General features: G+C 41.4%; 2 protein-coding genes across 2 annotated transcripts in view; one reads left to right on the top strand and one right to left on the bottom strand.

Annotated features, from left to right (window-relative positions):
* cdh23 (cadherin-related 23) overlaps window positions 1-9,489 on the top strand; it is a gene marked incomplete at both ends in the record, with an annotated part of 172,866 nt that extends 163,377 nt beyond the window's left edge. The window contains 15 exons of the mRNA XM_083923263.1: window positions 2,603-2,797; window positions 2,892-3,005; window positions 3,105-3,234; window positions 3,545-3,808; window positions 3,884-4,045; window positions 4,806-5,062; window positions 5,148-5,245; window positions 5,374-5,494; window positions 5,592-5,671; window positions 5,822-5,862; window positions 6,019-6,079; window positions 7,643-7,772; window positions 7,998-8,117; window positions 8,420-8,530; window positions 9,148-9,489. Of these exons, the coding sequence (XP_083779389.1) occupies window positions 2,603-2,797; window positions 2,892-3,005; window positions 3,105-3,234; window positions 3,545-3,808; window positions 3,884-4,045; window positions 4,806-5,062; window positions 5,148-5,245; window positions 5,374-5,494; window positions 5,592-5,671; window positions 5,822-5,862; window positions 6,019-6,079; window positions 7,643-7,772; window positions 7,998-8,117; window positions 8,420-8,530; window positions 9,148-9,489 (2,226 nt within the window). The remainder of the gene's footprint in view (window positions 1-2,602; window positions 2,798-2,891; window positions 3,006-3,104; window positions 3,235-3,544; window positions 3,809-3,883; window positions 4,046-4,805; window positions 5,063-5,147; window positions 5,246-5,373; window positions 5,495-5,591; window positions 5,672-5,821; window positions 5,863-6,018; window positions 6,080-7,642; window positions 7,773-7,997; window positions 8,118-8,419; window positions 8,531-9,147) is intronic.
* A 1,793-nt stretch (window positions 9,490-11,282) lies between these two features.
* On the bottom strand, window positions 11,283-18,592 carry eif3s6ip (eukaryotic translation initiation factor 3, subunit 6 interacting protein). Its single transcript, XM_083923333.1, has 15 exons — window positions 18,460-18,592; window positions 18,129-18,171; window positions 17,819-18,029; window positions 17,597-17,676; window positions 16,426-16,487; window positions 16,239-16,308; window positions 16,053-16,126; window positions 15,670-15,841; window positions 15,264-15,418; window positions 14,884-15,054; window positions 14,517-14,650; window positions 14,073-14,246; window positions 13,597-13,786; window positions 12,252-12,332; window positions 11,283-11,482 (listed from the first exon to the last, which is right to left on the bottom strand). The coding sequence occupies exons 1-15, from the start codon at window positions 18,499-18,501 to the stop codon at window positions 11,405-11,407; spliced, it is 1,737 nt and encodes a 578-aa protein (XP_083779459.1). The 5' UTR covers window positions 18,502-18,592; the 3' UTR covers window positions 11,283-11,404.
* Between the last annotated feature and the right edge of the window lie 546 nt (window positions 18,593-19,138).

Below are 19,138 nucleotides of genomic sequence, written 5' to 3'. Positions count from 1 at the left end.
TTTATTATTCCCTCTATTTGCACCCTTAGAATACTCAGTTGAAAATATTACATGGTCATTTGATTTCACTGTACGTTTATCTTTTTTAATGACCAGTCCTAGATCTAGATGTGTCACTTTATTGGAAGCACCATATAGAACAGACTTCTTGTTCCTGTTCTTTTTTAACGGTAAGGGATGACTAGTCGGCCCTCAAAATCTTTCTTACAGGGGTTTTCAGAAAATATCTGTTTATAGATGATTATTCTCTATAAATGTAATGATCCGGCTACAAATGGAAACCATAGAGGTAACTGTAGGGGTAGCAGTCATGGTGGTCGTAGTAGTAGCAATAGTTAGTGGTATAATGTTAGCAGACCAGGAGCAGCAGTAGAAGGGTCGTAAGTTAGCATTGTGTCGTAGCAGAAGGCTAGTAGTAATAGTCATCTTTTAACTTGTTATAGTATTACGAGGACCAGGGTTCAGGGGATGTACTGGGACAAAAATTATAAAAATAAACTTAAATACGTTGCTGTTTTTTCCCTTTTAATCTAAACTTCTCTGTGCTATCCATTTCTTTTCCATCTTCATGACCAGCCTTTTTTTCGGTTTGAAATTTTTTTTTCTCTGTGTAACTTAAGAGGGAACTAAGTGACCCAGCTGAGGGTTAGGCTGAGCTGAGCCACTCAGATTTAACAAAACATTGGGCAGTGGCGAAAGCCAGGCCAGCCAGTGTTGGGGCTGAGGGCCGTACGTCACCTGCTTTAATACGTCTGAAATTTTGACCACTGCTGGGGTTGGTTGGTTACAGCGGTTAGTTGGTACATAGATATTTTTGGTCCTTTTTGAAGGTCACAGAAACAGAAAGTGTAACATCAAAATGTTTGTTTTCTTCACTTGCACTCTTTTTATAACTGAAAGTCACTGACCTTTCTGTAACATTTCAGTTTTATAGTATCCAAAGTAGTCTATAGGCTAAACATGCTTTAAAACTGTTTTGGATATTGTAAATATGTTACTTCTAATTAATAGAAATGGGGATGAGCTACAATTTCAACATTTGACAGTCTGTGAGGAGTGATGGAAGGAGAACAATTTCAGTGGGTCAAATGTGTGAGGGGTTGGTTTGCACCTTTAGAAAGCAGAGGCATTACAGAGGAATTATTTTAGAGGCATTACAATAACTACACTTCAGTGTGAAGCAAGTCCTAACTTCACTTTAAGACACCGGTTCCCAATCTACACTAGGGGTCACATAAGCTTCAGAGGGAGGGGAAAACAAGGCTCTGGTGCAGTACATAAAATATTCTTTTTAAAATTCATCCAGTTTGTTCACACAAACTTACTGCAGTTATTGTATTCACTATTTGAGTTGTTTGTTAAGTGTATTAGTTGTTATGCACTGTTTATGTTATGTTTTGAATATAATATGAAATGTCCATCAAATATGTCACTTAGTCAGGGGCTGTCCACTTTTTCAAAATGATAGAAATAGGCACTTTCTGAATATCTTTAAAGAGGCATCTTCAGATTAAAAAGAAGATGAATTAAAAGCTGGACATATATATATTATCCACAGAGCCTTCCCTCTGCTAAACCGTCTTGTCCTCGGTACAAAACTATGCAGTTAAAACAACCAATAGATGTTTACTGACAAGTTGATATTTACATGGCATTTCTGCCTGCCGCATCTCCAATAGGTGCCAAAGCACCAGCAGGGTCTCCAGTTGGACGTCATTCTTCACCGATGTTTTGCCCCTTTATTCACTAGAACATCTCAGGATGGTGGGGCAGGGGCCAGGGATGTCTCCCTGCTGCTCCCTGCTTTGACAGTCAGGTCTACTGTGTGGTTTCTCTGCAGCCAGAGCCAAAAACTTCCTTTCCCTTTTATGAACCTCTTGACATTAGCTGCGGTAGAACAGACACAAATAAATCGTGAGATAGGAAGTCATACATTTATGACATTTATTTATATTTACATAACAATTGTCAATCAATCAATAATAGTGTGGTGTGTTGTGCAGGGTTCTCCGTCTTTTATTGGACTTGAGCATCACGCTTCAGAGTCGTGACTTGGCTGGTGGTTGAACCATCAATTTCCATGCAACTGTCATAGGACCTGGTTGGAAGATTACCATTGCTCCTCTTACCAGGGGCCTTCTTGTTTTTGGCCTCTAGTGTGTTTTTTTCTGTCTGAGTTTGGACCCGAGCATCACGCTTCACAGTCTGCTTCAAGCGGGTGGTTGAGTTATCTATTTCCTTGGGGCTGTTATAGGACCTTGTTGGAAGGGTACCATTGCTCCTCTTACCAGGGGTCTTCTTGTTTCTACCCCCCCAGTGAATGTTTCTCTGTCTTTGATTGGACTTTGGCATCACGCTTCAGAGTCTGGAAACTGGTGGTCGAATCATCAAATTCAATAGGTCTGATGCAGAGATAGAACTGAGTCCCTTTTCTGTTGGTCCACGTTTGGTTCCTAAAGAGGACTGAGTTTTGTTCTTTTAAAGAGGACTATATGTGAAACCCCCTCTAAGGTTTAGAAACCTTTCTGTCACATTCAACTTTTCAGACACAAGTTGAGAAGTTCACACAAGCACATACTGACAGTCTTTTCCGCCCATGTAGGAGCAGCCCCCAGGCCTGCCCGTGTATGAGGTGCATGCAACAGACTCTGATGAGGGGGTGAACGGAGAGGTCCGCTATGGCTTCCTGCAGACTGGAGCAGGTAACAGAGACTGGGAAAACTTCCACATCGACGCCATGTCTGGAGTCATCACAACTACTGTGAAACTGGACCGAGAAAAACAAGCACTCCACAGCGTGAGTCTACTTTGTGTGTGCAATGTGTGCACAGTTAATGTGCTTAAGTGTGTAGGTATGTATGGCTCTAACTAAATGCAAATTACTCTCTCAGCTTATCGTCGTGGCCCGTGACATGGGCCAGCCAGTGCCTTACGAGACCACACAGCCTCTGCAGGTGGCGCTGTTGGACGTTGACGACAATGAACCTGTCTTCCTTAAACCACCGGTGAGAGTGTGACCAGTATGTTCTAATGTGGTTATGTGTACATAAGGTTTGCTATCTAACTGTTTGTGAAATTTCCCTCCATCTGTGTGTGCACCTCAGCGTGGCAGCTTGCCTTACCAAAAGCTTGCAGTACCTGAGCACTCCCCTCCAGGTACTGTGGTGGGGAACGTAACCAGAGCTGTGGACGCAGATGAGGGCTCCAATGCCATCGTCTACTACTTTATTGCAGGTAATGAGGTGTCCTACAAACACAGCAACATGTTTGATTATGCTGTTCATGTTTAAAAAAAGTAATTCAAAGGTCTTCCACATGAGTAAAATAACTCATTAAACCCACCCAAAATAAAGTATTGGAGATCAAGTCTAGAAGATAAGGAGTTTCTCTTGTGTCCATTGTTTGGTCAGATGAAAGTCCTCTTACTTCAGAAGCAGAGGAATAATGAGGACATTTGTATAGATCCATCTGTTTTTCTATTCAAAGCTGATTCCTTTAGTGCTTTAGGTGGCTGAACACACATCCTTTCCATCTCTTCCTGCAGGAGGAAACAGTGATGGAAACTTTGGCTTGAGTCTAGATGGAGAGCTGAAGTTGCACAAGGATCTGGACCGGGAGGAGATCCCGGTCTACTCTATCATTATCAAGGCTTCCAGCAATAGGAGCTGGACTCCTCCCAGGGGTCATAGGTCAGCACGGGCCAAAGCCCTGGACCCTGCCCGTGACCCCAGCCTGCTGGAAGTCCACATTGAACTGGAAGACATCAATGACCAGAAACCACGCTTCACTAAAGTGGAGTACACTGCAGGTAATCTGTGTTCTTGTATGTGTGCTGGTCTATGTAACACCACCATAACCTTCCCTCTTTGCTTCCTTGTTTCAGGAGTTGCAGCAAATGCTAAAGTGGGCTCAGAGCTGATCAAGGTCGTGGCTATAGATAATGACATCGGTAACAACAGCTTGGTTCAATACCATATTGTTACAATCCGCTACTTCCAGTCACAGAGCAATGGCAGTGAGGACGTTGGCAGCATCTTCACCATTGGTGAGCTTTTCCAATGATAACACAATTTAGAGACATATAAAGTTTAACATATTGCCCAGATCTACCCATTATATGCAATGTGTTTTATGTTGGATACATTTTTACCTCTTACAACAAGGTCTTACTACAATAACCTTGTGCAAATAGTATTTAAGAACATGAAATATACACAAGGCAAAATTAAGTTTATAGACAATAAATCCAGTGAAAGGCCCCAAACCAACAACAATGTCTCAATACTAACTGGCTTCTTTATGGACAACAATGGAGCTCTATGACACAGAGGATTAAAATATATCCAATCCAATATCCATTTTATATTGGTTGAGAAAAATATGGAATATCACCAGACTTCTCCTATTTCATGATCCAGTATGAATTTCTTAAAATCTGAATTGAATGCTTCCTGTTAAGTGCAAAAAAGAATTGAAATACGACTTTCAATATGACTCTAGTCTCACCTCCTATAGATGTGTATTTGCTTCCTGAGGCCAGTTCTCCTCACTCTCTCGCGCGTGCTGTTCTAGTTCTCACGCACAAGGAAGGGTCTTTATTCTAGTGCCTGCAGATCGCTCCACAAGGTTTCAATTGGACGTACATCTGGCCATGATAACATAAGAATGTACAGCATGATACATCGCATAGAATGCAGTACCATACGTCAATGGTCATGGTAAATTTGGACAGCTTGTCATTGTGTCAAAACGTTTTCTTATTTCCAAAACAACAACAACAGCATTCCATCCAATGATTTCCACAGGTTTGACAGATGGCATCATCCGGACATACGACCTCTTCACGGCCTACAATCCCGGCTACTTTCAGCTTGAGATTTTAGCGTGCGATTCTGCTGGGCACAGTACAACCACCAACGTGAACATCTACATTCTCCGAGACGACCAGAGGGTCAAGATAGTCTTCAATGAGATCCCTGATGTGGTCCGCGAAAACCAGGAAGAGTTTGTCAACCTGCTGTCCAACATTACTGGAGCCATTGTCAACTTAGATGACATGCAGGTGAGGCATTTTCTTATGGAACTTTTGTATTTTTGTGTTAGTTTGTGTTGTATAATTGTCTTTGTCTGGCTTTGCTTTTATGCAGTTCCATGTGGACAAGAAGGGCAGGGTCAGTTATGCTCAGACAGATATGCTCATCCACGTTGTCAACAATCAGACCAACACTATCCTGGATGTTGAAAGGTATACCTTTCTGAAAGAAATAGATGTTTCAATCTAAAGCTCCACAGTAACACTGCCTTGCACATACACGCGGTGCATAGACTGTTTTGACTTGGGTCCACCTGTGTCCGGGCGTTCATCTTTTGCAGGGTCATTCAGATGATAGATGAGAACAAGGAGCAGCTGAGAAACCTGTTCAGAAAATACAACGTAGTGGACGTTCAGCCTGCTGTCAGCGACAAACTGCCCGACGACATCACAACATTACAGGTCTGCGAACCCGGGACCTCAAGAAAACCCACGGGCTGTTGCAGATGTTTCGTGTGTTTTGGTGCTTTTAAACGTTCTCTCTTTTTCTCTTTCACAGCTCGTCATCATCATCCTGGCTGTGCTGCTGTGCTTGGCAGGAGTTTTGTTTGTCACAATGAACTGGCATTATCGCAGAGTGTAAGAACCCTTCAGCGATTTTGTATCAACATATTTATTTTGAACCTTGAGCGTACTGAGTCATTTGAAATCTGCTCAGTCATGGATGTTTTGAGCAGCAACATCAACATGTTTACCTTCTCATGACTTGTGTCTCTCGCTGTGTTGCAGACACCAGAGGAAGCTGAAAGCCATCGTTGCCGGATCAACAGGTGAGAAGCAGCGTCATGCAGGGCACCATCCCAGCAGCTGTTAACTGCAGGATGTGGCTTTTATGGCTTTTACCATCTGTTAATGTAGAGTACATCATGTCAGTTTATTGCAGTGAGAATGTTTTTACTGAAAATGATCTGTCTTTTGCCATCCAGGAAACCAGGGTCTAATGGATATCCTGGACATGCCCAACACTAACAAGTACTCTTTTGAGGGGTGAGATAATAGCTTCATTTTCACACCTCTTTGTCACATATTGCTTAAAGGTCCCATATTATGCTAATTTTTAGGTTCATGCTTGTATTTTGGGTTTCTAGTAGAACATGTTTTCATGCTTTAATGTCCAAAAAAACACATTATTTTTTATTTAACCCGGGGGAAAAAAACAAATTGAGATTAAAAAGCTCTTTTTCAAGAGTGTCCTTGTCAAGACAGGCAGCAGCTCAAGTAACAAAGTTACACACAAACACAAATCAGTTACACACAAATCAAACACACAAACATACAACAATTAAATGGAAACAAGTAAGAAATAACAATTTCTAAGATATCAAAACATAATTCAACATTCAAAACATCTACAACCAGATGTGACGGTGTCCAAGTCTTTTAGCATCGCTTTAAATGTGTCCAATAAAACCCTCTCCCAAAGATTCAGGTGGATTTATCTATCAGCATCTCTGCAGCTCTTTCTACCTATATACAGTATAGTATAGTTGTGACATCACAACCGTACAGAAGTCCTGACGGCTCGTTCAAAGACACGGTTTCTGAATACAGGCTGTGTGCATTTCTCTGTGGATTGAGTATTTTTATACTTTCACAGTAATTTATATAGCACCTTGACTGCTTTATGATCAAAAAAGACATATTACAACATGGGACCTTTTAAAATGGATCCCCTCCTAATATCTCTTTGTGTAGTTATTACACAACTATAGTTTTCATCAAAACAAATCCAGCAGTATTTTCTGTTATTAGTTCTGAAGATCGAGCTTGTCTTTGACTTCAACAACTAAAAAATACATGTTTAATATACGTCAAAGGAATGGTGCTATATTTTAGGTCACTGCACTCAACCGAGAAAAATGATCAGATCAGATGTATCTCCACCTTTTAATATCATAATGTGTTTTTACATTTAGCTTTTTGAAATGATTAATTAACAACTTATAATGTGCTTATTAATGAGCTTTGCTTTATGTTGCTTTACATTCTTTATTTGTTTGCGTTTTTTTTGGCCAAAAGGCATTTATTGAAGGACACGGTGTAGTCTGTTACTTCTTCTTTTATAGCATGCAAAAAATCTAACAGTAAACAAACATTCATTTTTGTTAATAGGATGAATAATAATACCAATGCAACATGTTGTTTACTTATCTCCATAACCTTAGTGTCTGGGCTGTATGATTTGATTACTCAAACTCAACTCAAAATGTATTTATATAGCACATTTTAAAAACAACCTTAGTTGCCCAAAGTGATGCACAACATACACAGAGTCAAGTTCTAGCAATATAGATAAAAACAGAAGAGCTGGGTCTTTAAAAGGGATTTTTAATTCTTCAGCCCTTTGGTTATTCAGGATGGCAAAAATTGGTGGTTTAAATTCTTCATGCTCAAATAAACAGAGCCCACCCCAACTTCATATTTAACATACAGACATGAGAGTGTTAATGAGCTGTAACAACAGAAAAAGCAGGCCACGGTCAATATCAAATATGTCATACTTACTTTGCATGTTGTAGTTTATGTGCGTAATGCTGTTTACCTCTGCAGAGCTAATCCAGTGTGGCTGGACCCGTTCTGTCGCAACCTGGAGCTGGCTGCTCAGGCTGACCACGAGGACGACCTGCCTGAGAACCTGAGTGAGATCACTGACCTGTGGAACAGCCCAGCACGCACTCATGTCAGTACCAACATGAATCATTCATATGTCAGACAATACCATGACGAGATAAATAGATAATATTTTGCTCCAGGCTTTAATGCTGACAAGGTAGAGAATAAAGTAATTCTCAAGGTTACACAAGTTCGTGTTTTTTTACTGAGGCACTGTTCTCCGAGTTAGGCTCGTGTGCTCGTGGCTGTTCTAAACCATGTGTGTGTGCGTGTGTGTGTGTCGTCCCCACAGGGCACATTTGGTCGAGAGCCTCAAGCGAAGCCTGAGGACGATCGTTACTTGAGAGCAGCCATTCAGGAGTACGACAACATTGCTAAATTGGGCCAGATCATGAGAGATGGGCCTATCAAGGTAAGACACCTGTATGATTTTCCAGGGAGACATGCACACACATGAACACGTCCAAATCCAGCATGTTTTTTTTGTTGGTCATGTTCTCTACTTCCATCCTCCCCAAAATGCATTGGGGCAGAGAACAGGCCCGAATACCTCCTCCAGTATGTCCTAAGAAGAAAACAAAGAGAGAGACCCCAAAGACTAGAAGACAGGCTGTTTAGATAGAGGGCTGGACAGGATTCTCTTTTATGATTTACTGTAACGGTCAGGTGAATAGTGTTATGCATTCTGTTTGATCCTAACTGCCATCCTGTCAGGGTTCGCTGCTCAATGTGGTCCTGGACGACTACCTGAGGCTGAAAACGCTCTTTGCAGCACGGCTCGTCACAGTATCCACCAGCCAGGGAGATCACTCGTCGGTCACTGAGGTGGGCTAGGAGAAACTGCTGTCTATCTGCACCTGCTGCTGTGATCTTCCTGTCTGACTACGCTGGAGAGTGATCTTGCATTCCTCTGACTTCCCATTCTGACGTTCGCTGCTCGGAACATGGCACCTATTCTTGTTCACTATTTGTTACCTTGAGCCAGGCTTGGGGTCAAATAGAGTTTGCACTTGCTTTTTAGAATCTTCAGCTGAGGATAGAGGTTACCACACAGAACCTGCCAGAAGGTTTAGACAATTACTGGAAATGGAGGATTAAGACTGCATTATCTACACTTAACTACACTTCGGATTTGCTCTGATGTGGAAACCTCCAGCCGTTCAGTCTTCCCAAACAACTTAATGCTAAGAATTGTTTGTAATTATTTAACCCAGGTCTGGTATGAAATGTGTTCTTCTCTGCTGATGTATTGTTTCATTATCTTTCCAAGTTGTTACAGCAAGTGATTTACTGATTTCTCTCCTGGCATATTTCCTTCTGCTGGTTTACCTCTTTCCACCTTTTCTTCAAAGTTTGCTGCAATATTGCTGTCAACCCGATGCATTGCATAAACAATTTCAGTCTGTAGGTTAATTGTCTCCCCTCCTGTCCTCCTCCAACAGCTGATCCAGAGTGATCTGGACGACGATGAAGATGAGCATCTGGGCATGGGCGGAGGTCGGGGCACACTGCGCTTCAAGCACAAGCTTCCTGTGGAGTTAAAGGGTCCCGAAGGTGTGCATGTAGTCCATGGCAGCACAGGTACCCTCCTGACCTCCGACCTCAACAGCCTCCCAGAGGACGACCAGCGGGCCCTGGCACGTTCTCTGGAGGCACTGAACGCCGACGGGGGGCTTTATTCTGAGCGCAACGCCCGCACAGAATCGGCCAAGTCCACCCCGATGCATCGTCACAAGGATGGGGACACCCTGTCGGAGAGTCCCCTAGAGATCACAGAGTTATGACTAGCCGAGGCCTCGCTGGTCTGAGCGCAACCATAACTCGTGTGTGTCCTTGTGCTTCCAAGCCGCCACCCTGACAAGCTTGGGGAGGACTGGAGGAGGAGTGTGTGTAGTCTAGGGAACCTCATCAGCCAACCTCAGTGCATCAGTGAGACGGCCTGCAAGAGGACTTTCTCACCGTTGAGTTGGTCTTGTGTTGAAGGGTTGTCCCACGTAAGGTGCTTCACAAGAAGGTTAATTCAAATGAGCTTTAGGAAATGGAAAATCATAAGCAGGGAGACTGGAGTCATCGGCTTTCATCCACAGATTTGAGTGGAAAGAGAGACTAAGCCTCCCTGTGGGAGAAGCTTGTTGAACCAGACCTTTCAATCGTCAAAAGGTGCCTCATTCTCACTAATCCTTCTGAAGTCATACCTTGACTGCAAACATTCACACAAACACAAATACACACACTCCAAAAAAAATGAAGCTACACACTCAGACCAGCAGATGGCCATCAATTGGACATTGAGAAAATGACGCAATTCATGTTATCATGCTCTGATTTTTTTCTTTTTCTTTTTGCAAGACGATGCAATCAGTGTTGAAGGAGTGAGGGTGGGACAGTGAGACTTTTCTCCTTCAGATATTAGATTTTGTTGTTGGGAAATTATAAATGGACATGTAATGCAGATGATCACTTGAAATATTTTCCCCAGTGACGCTCTTAGAGTTTTCACTTGACAAACAAGATCAGAAGGGGCCTTTGTGCAATTGTTTAAGTACTGTAGTAGGTTGATAAAAGTGCTTTTTTGGATCAATGGCAGAGATTAAACACTCCAGTCTGCAGGACAGCAGACATCTGTTGCGTGGAGTCAGTCACGTACAAGGAGACTCTTTAATGAGAACTGAGACTCCTTAATGATGATGGTGGAAGATGGATCGAATCGTCCAAGACTGGAGCTACATGAAGTAAAAAAAAAAAACATTGAAACATTTTATGACAAATTTGATATTATAGGCAGTTAAAGAAAGCCTTAATAAGGACTTATAGATGGAATTTAAAAAAGTATGACCTATCCAATTTTTATAGACATAAAGATGGCATTGTGCCCACAGACTTTACACTGCCTCCTGAGGGACTAAGAGTCATGCTCAAAATGAGCAATGTTTGCTTTATTTTTTTATTTTATAAAAAATGTGATGGAATTAAAATATTTTTCAAGAAAAATGCTGGCTTACCAAAATAGGTAGGAAATAATTTTGGATGTTTGGAGTATGTGTATATTGTGCTATGGTGACGTCGTTCTGTTTTCCTTTATATGACAACTGACGAGTGGTGTGTTTTTAAGGTTCATTTTTTATATTCCCATTTTGTATGTTTTTATTTCTTTGTTGTTCTTGTCACCAGTCCTGAGATCTGTGTTGGGAAATGTTGGATGATCTGTGATAATAAAAGAAATATGCAACGTCCTTTGACCTCGGCCAGTGGGATAATGGGAGAGCAGCCAGGAACAGGACAACTGATGCAGCCGCATGAGCTGAAGCAGGAAATTAAAAGCTCCAAAAGTCTGGGAATCTGAGAAACCCTTAGGACTCTGAATATGTCCTCCTATCGACTTCTGTTGCACTCACAGCTACTATTTCAACAGACAAACAAAGCAATAATAATGTAGGTATTTTCTCCTTGCATGTCTATACTGCATCATTTCCCATCAGTAATAGAGTTTTTCAATCTCAGCATCTGATCTTGTGACAGACTGGTGAATACTGCCATCTAGTGGTAAGTGTGAACACGTAACATGTAACAAAAAAAGTTTGAGCACACCACTATCACTTTATTGTTTCCAGGTTACATAGAAAAGTTGTCATCAATACTAGTTGTCAAAAAGACCTCAGGGACAGAGTCTGTCCCTAAGGTCTTGCTCACTGCTGCTGGTCAGACTGCTCGGGCTGTGGCACTTGCTGATGTTGCAGTGGTGCTGGAGGCTGGCATCTTCTTCAGTGTCTTATTCAACTGTGGGAAGAGAGAGGAATGTTTTTCAGTCTTTAAAACACAAGATATAACTGAAAGCCCTTCTGAAGATAATATAAGGCAGGATATGCTAGTTTATCAGGAAGATGATCTCCGATCTCAAGCTATTTGAATGAAAAAGGACCCATGAGTCTCCCCTTTTCAGACATGTCCACTTTAGGGTTAATCCAGAGAGTTCGGGAAGCCAAGCAGTTATTCTCATGCAGTACAGATTAGCTATTTTTGCCTATCCTAAAACTGGAATCTTTCTGCATACCGGGGTGTTGGAGTTGAATTAATTGCATTTGACTGAAAAGCTGAGACTCTTGTGGATTCAATGAGCCTAATTTTATTCATGCATGATGATTTTAGAAGTAGCCATTTTATTGTAGTGAGACTATTTTTTGAAACTTGAGCTCACTGTTTGAAATGAGCTTTTGTAACCTCTAGGATAATCACAGCCTCATAAAACTTTACAACCACAAACTAGAGACCTGGAGCATTGAAAGGATGGATGGCTTTCCTGGGTAGACTGACAATAAAGGGGTTTCTGAGCAGTTTCCAGAACAGAAGTGCTAGCTCGCTGAAAAACACAATTCTTGCAGAAATCTCCAAAACACAGCAAGGATTATTCAAGGTCTTGGTGTCCAAGTGTTGACCTGTCATGTCCCCCCCCCCCCCCCCCCCCCCCCCTTAAAAAGGGGGAAACTGCTAAGAGGTTAAAAGCAAGTCCATAATTCTGTACTTTGCCATCTGATGAAGCCCTACTCACCTCCTCAAACTTGTGGATCTGTCTGATGAAAAAGTCTCCGTACCGACGAGCGACTTTAGTGTCAGCGATGTGGATCATGTCCTGTGGAGGTGTTACAAGGAAAAAGCTCATTAAACATACAGAGCTACTTAAAATAACATGCAACGGACAACAATCACCCAAAAACATTGCTTTCTCACTATGTTATATACAGCATGTGTAGGATTTCAGGGGGCTTGTGAAGGGATTAAAGGAAAGGCCAAATATTCACCATCTGCTCCCCATTTGTATTTGTAAAACAAGTTACAGAAGAGAGCCACACATTAGGGTGTGTACACACAGCCAAGCATTTTCTTTCTGTTTTTGGAAAAGGCGGGTGCTGTGCTGCCTTTTAAAAAGAGGAAAGTCGTCCATTTCAAATTCTGAAATGTGAATGTTTTTCACAGGTTAGAAGAATACATACTCAAATTGCCATGTTTAGCACTCACTCTGACCCATGTTGGTGCTATTAGCTCTTTCTACAAGCATTTATCAGCTCTGTAATCAATCGTTGCCATTATGAACAGACATTCTGAACAATTATAAATTTGTATAAGCACACGCCAGGGTTAGACACTGGAAAACGTGAGCAGATGAGTCCATGTTCTAAATACATAGAACAGAAACCACAAACTTGTAAGTTGACATTGACTCCCCTATGCTGGTTTAATGTAATTTATATACATAAAAACACTTCAACTAACCCAATAACTAGTCAACACAAGGGAGACCTCGAGTGAATAGACGGCCCGATTATTTTTTGGCAGTTTTCCAAGCCTTTTATGAGATATGACCGACAGGAAACGGGGTGAGGGGGGGGCATGCAGCCACGGTTGGAGTCGAACCCGCTGCCTTGAGGATCTTCAGCCTCTGTACATGGGGCGACTGCTCTAACCACTGAGCCAACAGCCGCCCCTACCTTTCCTTTTAACATCATTTAACAAACCGCAACCATAAAAGCCATTAAAGTTGTACAATGTTTTTTGTGTAAGTTTGTTTAAGAAAGATTTTATACTATTACTAACATCAAACACAATGCATCATTAACTTTTCAGTGATAATTTGCTTTATGGGCCCGAACGGCAGCCATACCGACCAACTCGCGTCCCTAGGGAATTCATAGCTAATTACCCCCACCTACTGATGTAAGAGATGGATTATGTGCTGGGAAGCTGTTAAGTTAAACAAATTTTTATCCAAACTGCTCTCATGCATGGCCGCTCTGGATTATAACTGACGGAAATCCGTCGCAGCAATGGAGAACTTTTATTCCTGGCTTGAGCCAAAGAAGTCTTAGAAATAAATAAATTATATTTATTTAGCACACCTTGTCAATGTAAAAGTCGACCTCAGAAGCAGACTGGAACTCTCCGTCCAGAGCTGAGATGCCACTGGTCCACACCAGGTTCTTCATCTTGTGTTTGAAGACGAGCAGCTGGATACGGAACTCCTGCTCAGTCATGTCCAGAAATCCTGCGAGCTTGGCTACTGGCATGGTGGTATACAGCTTCAGGAAGCTGCAAGGACACATTGTAAATTAGACAACATGACAAAGTTTGGAGAATAATTCAGTACATATCCTACACCAAAACAGAAAAACTACATCCAATATGTCTGGGTACTAGCGGATTTTCTGATGAGGGGGCACTATTTTGTTTAACTTGTGCTCATGTGTCTTTGAGCACAAGCATACTTGTTGTTGTTAGACCTCAATGATACAATGTGTTTTGTTGAGTGACAATGAATGTAAACCCCACAGGGCCTCTTTCACTATGCCTCACAATCAAAGTCAGCATGGTCTACCTGCGAATGGTGGAGAGCTGGGCCTGCTGCTGCACCTCCTCAGCAAAGACCTTCAGCTGCTGCTGGAAAGGTTCTTTGTGGTAGTTTGGGTGGACGTTGTCATAGTTTGGCACCACAGGTGACAAGAACTTGGGACAGGCAAAGCTGAACAGCTCCTCAAACACCTGCAGGTCTCTTAAGATGAAAAAAGGAACATTTTTGTTAATTATTACACTGCCGTTAATGTGCGTCAGTTACAAAGACCAACACTACATTTAATTGAACGTTATACTATCATAACATAACAGTTAAGTATGAAAAAGGACTGACCAATATAAAAAAAATCTATGTTGTAATCGAATACACACAAATAAAATAAAGGCAATAAAGAATGACAGTTAAACTCTGAAGCTCAAAAACAGTTGTGCCAACACAATGTGATGAGATTCTTTTCCTTTTTTTTACCCTTTCTGCATTCGCAGCATCTTGTCTCCGTACTTCTCCCTCAGCTGGGTGTGGATGCTCTCATCAATGCGCATTGGGTACATGGTGAGAGCAATGGCTAAGAGGCCATGCATCTGCTCGTTTTGTTTGTTGACCTAAAATAGAAGTATTATGACATCTGTTTCAACGAATACCATTTGATAATTCCAAAGAATACATGAATAAAAACACCTGATGTTTAGTATTAATTCATCACAGAATTTTGGAGAAAGCCATCACAACCCAAATATTGTGGTATCAGTTGGAATTTTACAAGAAACTTTGGAATGGGCTGGACAATCCAATGGGTACAGCTAAAAAAAATCTTGTCTAAGAAGCCCTAACTGACCATCTCATATTTATACGTCGACCTCTGGAACATGTTCCTCGTCCTCTGTATGTAGAGCAGGATGTTGGCAAAGACTCGAATGGCATCCTGGTAGCGCCTCATCATCAGGTAGGCAAAACCCACATAGTAATATGTAGTGATCTGGCACTCGGGCACGCGGGAATACATACTCTGAAAGACAAGAAACAAAAGAGATACAGGGGTGTGGAGAAGACAGATTGAAAAAAACAGGATGCAGCCCAAAACCAAGGGAATAGACGTCAAAAAAAGTTTGAAATGTTTCTCTTTTTTTTTTAAACTGAAAATAGAGGGCACGGTATACTCTGTAGTATCCTCATTAGTAGTACTCAAGTGTGTGACTCTCACATTAGGCACCTTACCTTCTTGTTAAGCTCAATGTTTTCCAGGACTTTGATGGCCTGGTAATAATCGCCAAGTAGAGAGTGAAGTCTCAGAAGCCCAACCAAGCTGAAGTAACCCAACATCTTGTACAGGGAGTGACGCCCATATTCTCCAGCCACACTCTCTGGGTCTCCTGCAATACCCAACCAAATAACGTGTTAGATGCCTAAACTGAATAAAACAAAGTCTACATGTTCTCACCAGAAAACCAACAAACTATTAAAAAAGGTTTTAAAGGACAATAAACCTACACATAACTGTAACGGCAGCTTATTTTCGTAACTTAACAAGATCCAAGGCCTAATTCAAGATTGTAGAAACACTGAGGTTCCCTATATTTTACCCACTTCCATCTACAAATATTTCCAAAACATTTGTCTTTACCTCCGCTGGTGTAGATCTCAAGCTGGCGGTTAATGTTGCTCTTGTCCACCAGCGAGTGGAGAACGTTGAGGACGCTGTGGACGTTCCAGATCTTTGGGTTGTTCCTCAGGAATTCAATCTCCTCCTCTGACTTTTTGGCCGTCTTACAGCGGTACTGACTGAAGGACTGGAACTGGAGAGGAGAGAGTGCAATTCCAAAATCAGTTTTAACAGAATTTAAACCCACTTTCTTTGTGCTATTAGAGATGAGTGAGATGGGCGATGTTAACCACATAGAAAACTATGTGAAAACCCCATTTAATATATAACTGATACTCCTTGTAGATTAGATTGGGTTTTTTTTTTGTTAAATGTCTTGTTAATTGAAGATGCATGTTTTTTACCTGGTAGATGAACTCATCAATGATGTCCCAGAGCCACTGGTTAGGCAGCTCCAAGGGGGCGGGGCCATCAGCGTCTATTTACAATCACAAACGTTCTCATATAACTTGTCTGTCATTGGGTGTTACTTCACTGATCATAACTACAGGTAAGAGGAAAATGTAAGGAGGACCATTGTGGTAACTTACTGAGAATGTAATTGAAGAGGTTGCAGTAATTGTAGTATGACTCAAACCTCTGGTCCAGAGTTGGTCCACCCTGATAATCAAGAAAACAATATTGAAAACAACAAACTAGAAGTTGTCACAGATTTTGCAGGTTGCTCAGTAATCAAGAGGGAGGTTGAAAAAGTGTTTAGATTAAGCAGTTACTCACGCTGACTTTAGCATAAATGTGTCTGTAGTACAGTTCCTTATAGAGTATGAGGAACACAGCATCTGCAGGAGATAACGAGCAAAAAATGACATGAAACATTCCCTCTGCTGAACTACACAGGGGTGAACTTATTTATCATTTGACCGTAAAACTTGCTTATAAGAATAACAGCGATTTGTAAGGGGTGGGCGGTACACAGGTTTCGCCGCCGTTACTGATGTCACTTTCTGCCACCGACTTTGCAATCCTGTCATTACCATGAGCACATGCACGTTTTGGTTTCAGCAAACATAGGAAATGTAATGCGGCGTGTACGCTGGCAACAATGTGCAGTGCATGTACAATATTGTTGCTAGAACATAGACTAAATTATCAGAGTTAACCCGCGCATAAGTACACAGACGATAGGCTATTCACAGACGGATCCGTTGTGTGTTTGCCTGAGAGACAGAGGGAGAGACGGCGAAAAATGAGCAAAGAGGGAATCAATGTAAGAACAGACAGGTACAGGAGGGACGAGGGGAGATTGTCCACTAGTGAACTGATCATGGGTGGCGTTTAATTCTCTGATGGATAAAAAAAAAAGTAAAAGATTCTTACAGTGTATGTGTGGGAAACACTGTTTTATTGCTCAGAGATTGACCAGCAATACCGTTTTGATACTGAAAACTAAAAACAACCCCACAGCTGTTGGTACTAACTCTGAGAATTAATCACATTGTGTTAACTAATTAGACTACGTTTAAGGGCAGGCTAGTCCTTCCAAAACACGTGTAGGCTTTTAACCTCATTTTCATTTAAACTTGGAGCCAATAAACACATCCATTTTTTCTTAAGATATGTTCCCTTATATTGCCAATACAGTGTAAAGATGTAGAATCATGTTTTGAGTGGAGTATCCCTTTTAATTTTGTTATACTGTGATAAAATAACATTACTGCAAAAAAAAAAAAACAGTGATATAACTTTTAGATCATATCGCCTACCCCTAAGGTCTGTCAGTTAATACAACTGTAAACACCACCAAAACCACGCAATAACATGTATAAGTATTAGCTAATATAAGTGGGAAATTATTAGACGAATATACATTTATTTGATCACATTTTAAGACACCAATTTTTAAAAAAGCACAGGCAAAAACTAGATTGATGGCAGATGATGAACTCACCGTTGCCAACGAGTGATGCGATGGCCTCAGCCTCTGGCCAGGGAGAGTTCTTGAAGAAACGGTCAGTCAACTTATTCCAGCTGAACAGAACCAAAACAGTTAAGGTGAGACACTCATCACACACACAACCACACAGCTTTAATGACTGTTAGAGGAGGCATCAATAACTTCATCATCAGCGCCATGGGAAGATGTTTATTATTCACAGAGAGCGGGGTTTACCTGTTCTCATAGACGTCCTGGATCTCGTAGATCTTCTGCTCAATGCTCTCGCTGGACACACGGTTGGACTGCAGCTCATAAACCTTCTGGTCGATTAAGTCAGAGGTGGTTTTGTGGAAATACTGCAGGAAGTTCTTGATCACCTCTGGGATGACGTGGTAAGTCTGCTGCTCATACTGCCTCTCATAGGCCAGGTCCACTTTGGGGTCACCTGTGAGGAGAGGACATGGGACAGTGGTGGGGAGGAACGTATGTTGAGAGGTAGCCTCCTACATTTAGATAAGAGATGGCTATGTATATGTGTACTAACCGGTGTGCAGGTCGCAGTCGGTGGTGTAGGCGTACGGATCATACTGATCAGAAACAGAACAGTGAAACATTTGTTAGTGCTGCACAGCTGTCAATCACTCATTATTGACTTACTTTAGCTAAAACGTTATCCTCTTGCTCACAGAACCCAACAACATTACAGAGACGTAAAACAGGCTAAAGCAAATAATAAATTCATGCTGGCTCATCTAAAGCTACTGGTATGCCGGTGGAGTTAAGCTAGCTAGTTAGCTACCCAGCTACCGCTCCCCCGCGTGTCGTTGTTATCACGAAAGCACTCAAAATGTCTGGAAGAAAACATGTGTACTGACTTCTTCCTCTGGCTCATGGAATGGCGCGGCGGTGGTAGTCATTATTCCAAACTCATAAGACACTGGAGTGGAAAATGAGGATATGTGCTCGGTTAGCTAACGCCGCTAAACCACGCAGCAGAGATGACAGGAAGCGGAAGGACAAATCCTGTGACGCGCGTGAGGCATGAAACAGTATTAGAATGAAGCATTATGGGAAATTGAGTGCCCGTAATGTGATGTGAAACAGGATTCATAAACAGAAAAAAGTACAAGGCATAAGTAGACTACAATAATACAAAATCCTAAAATATACACACATTTGAACACAATCATGAATATAAAGAATGATTTACCTAATTTGTTACACAATTCTAAGATTTGCATAAATTAATCGTTTTGGTTCGTTTTTTTTGTAAACAAAAATCAGAAGCAATATCAAATATATATATATATATATATATTTGATATTGCTTCTGATTTTTGTTATAATAGAGCAATGTCTTTAGATATTTAATTTTGTGAATATACAATTTACCTTAGATAATGAGCAAATTAGTTAAATACTGTTCGTTCCTAGATACATTTGGCTGTTTGAATATAAGTGACACGTCAGTTTCTCTTAAATGTAATATTTTTGCTACTCAAGAGTCAATTACCCTTGATGCTTGTATTTGAAGTCCGTTACCTCCTTAACCGC

Source organism: Echiichthys vipera, assembly GCF_963691815.1.
Source record: "Echiichthys vipera genome assembly, chromosome: 11".
Classification (NCBI taxonomy): Eukaryota; Metazoa; Chordata; class Actinopteri; order Perciformes; family Trachinidae; genus Echiichthys; species Echiichthys vipera.
The sequence above is the reverse complement of the archived record's forward strand: the minus strand, read 5'-3'. Positions and strand labels throughout refer to the sequence as shown.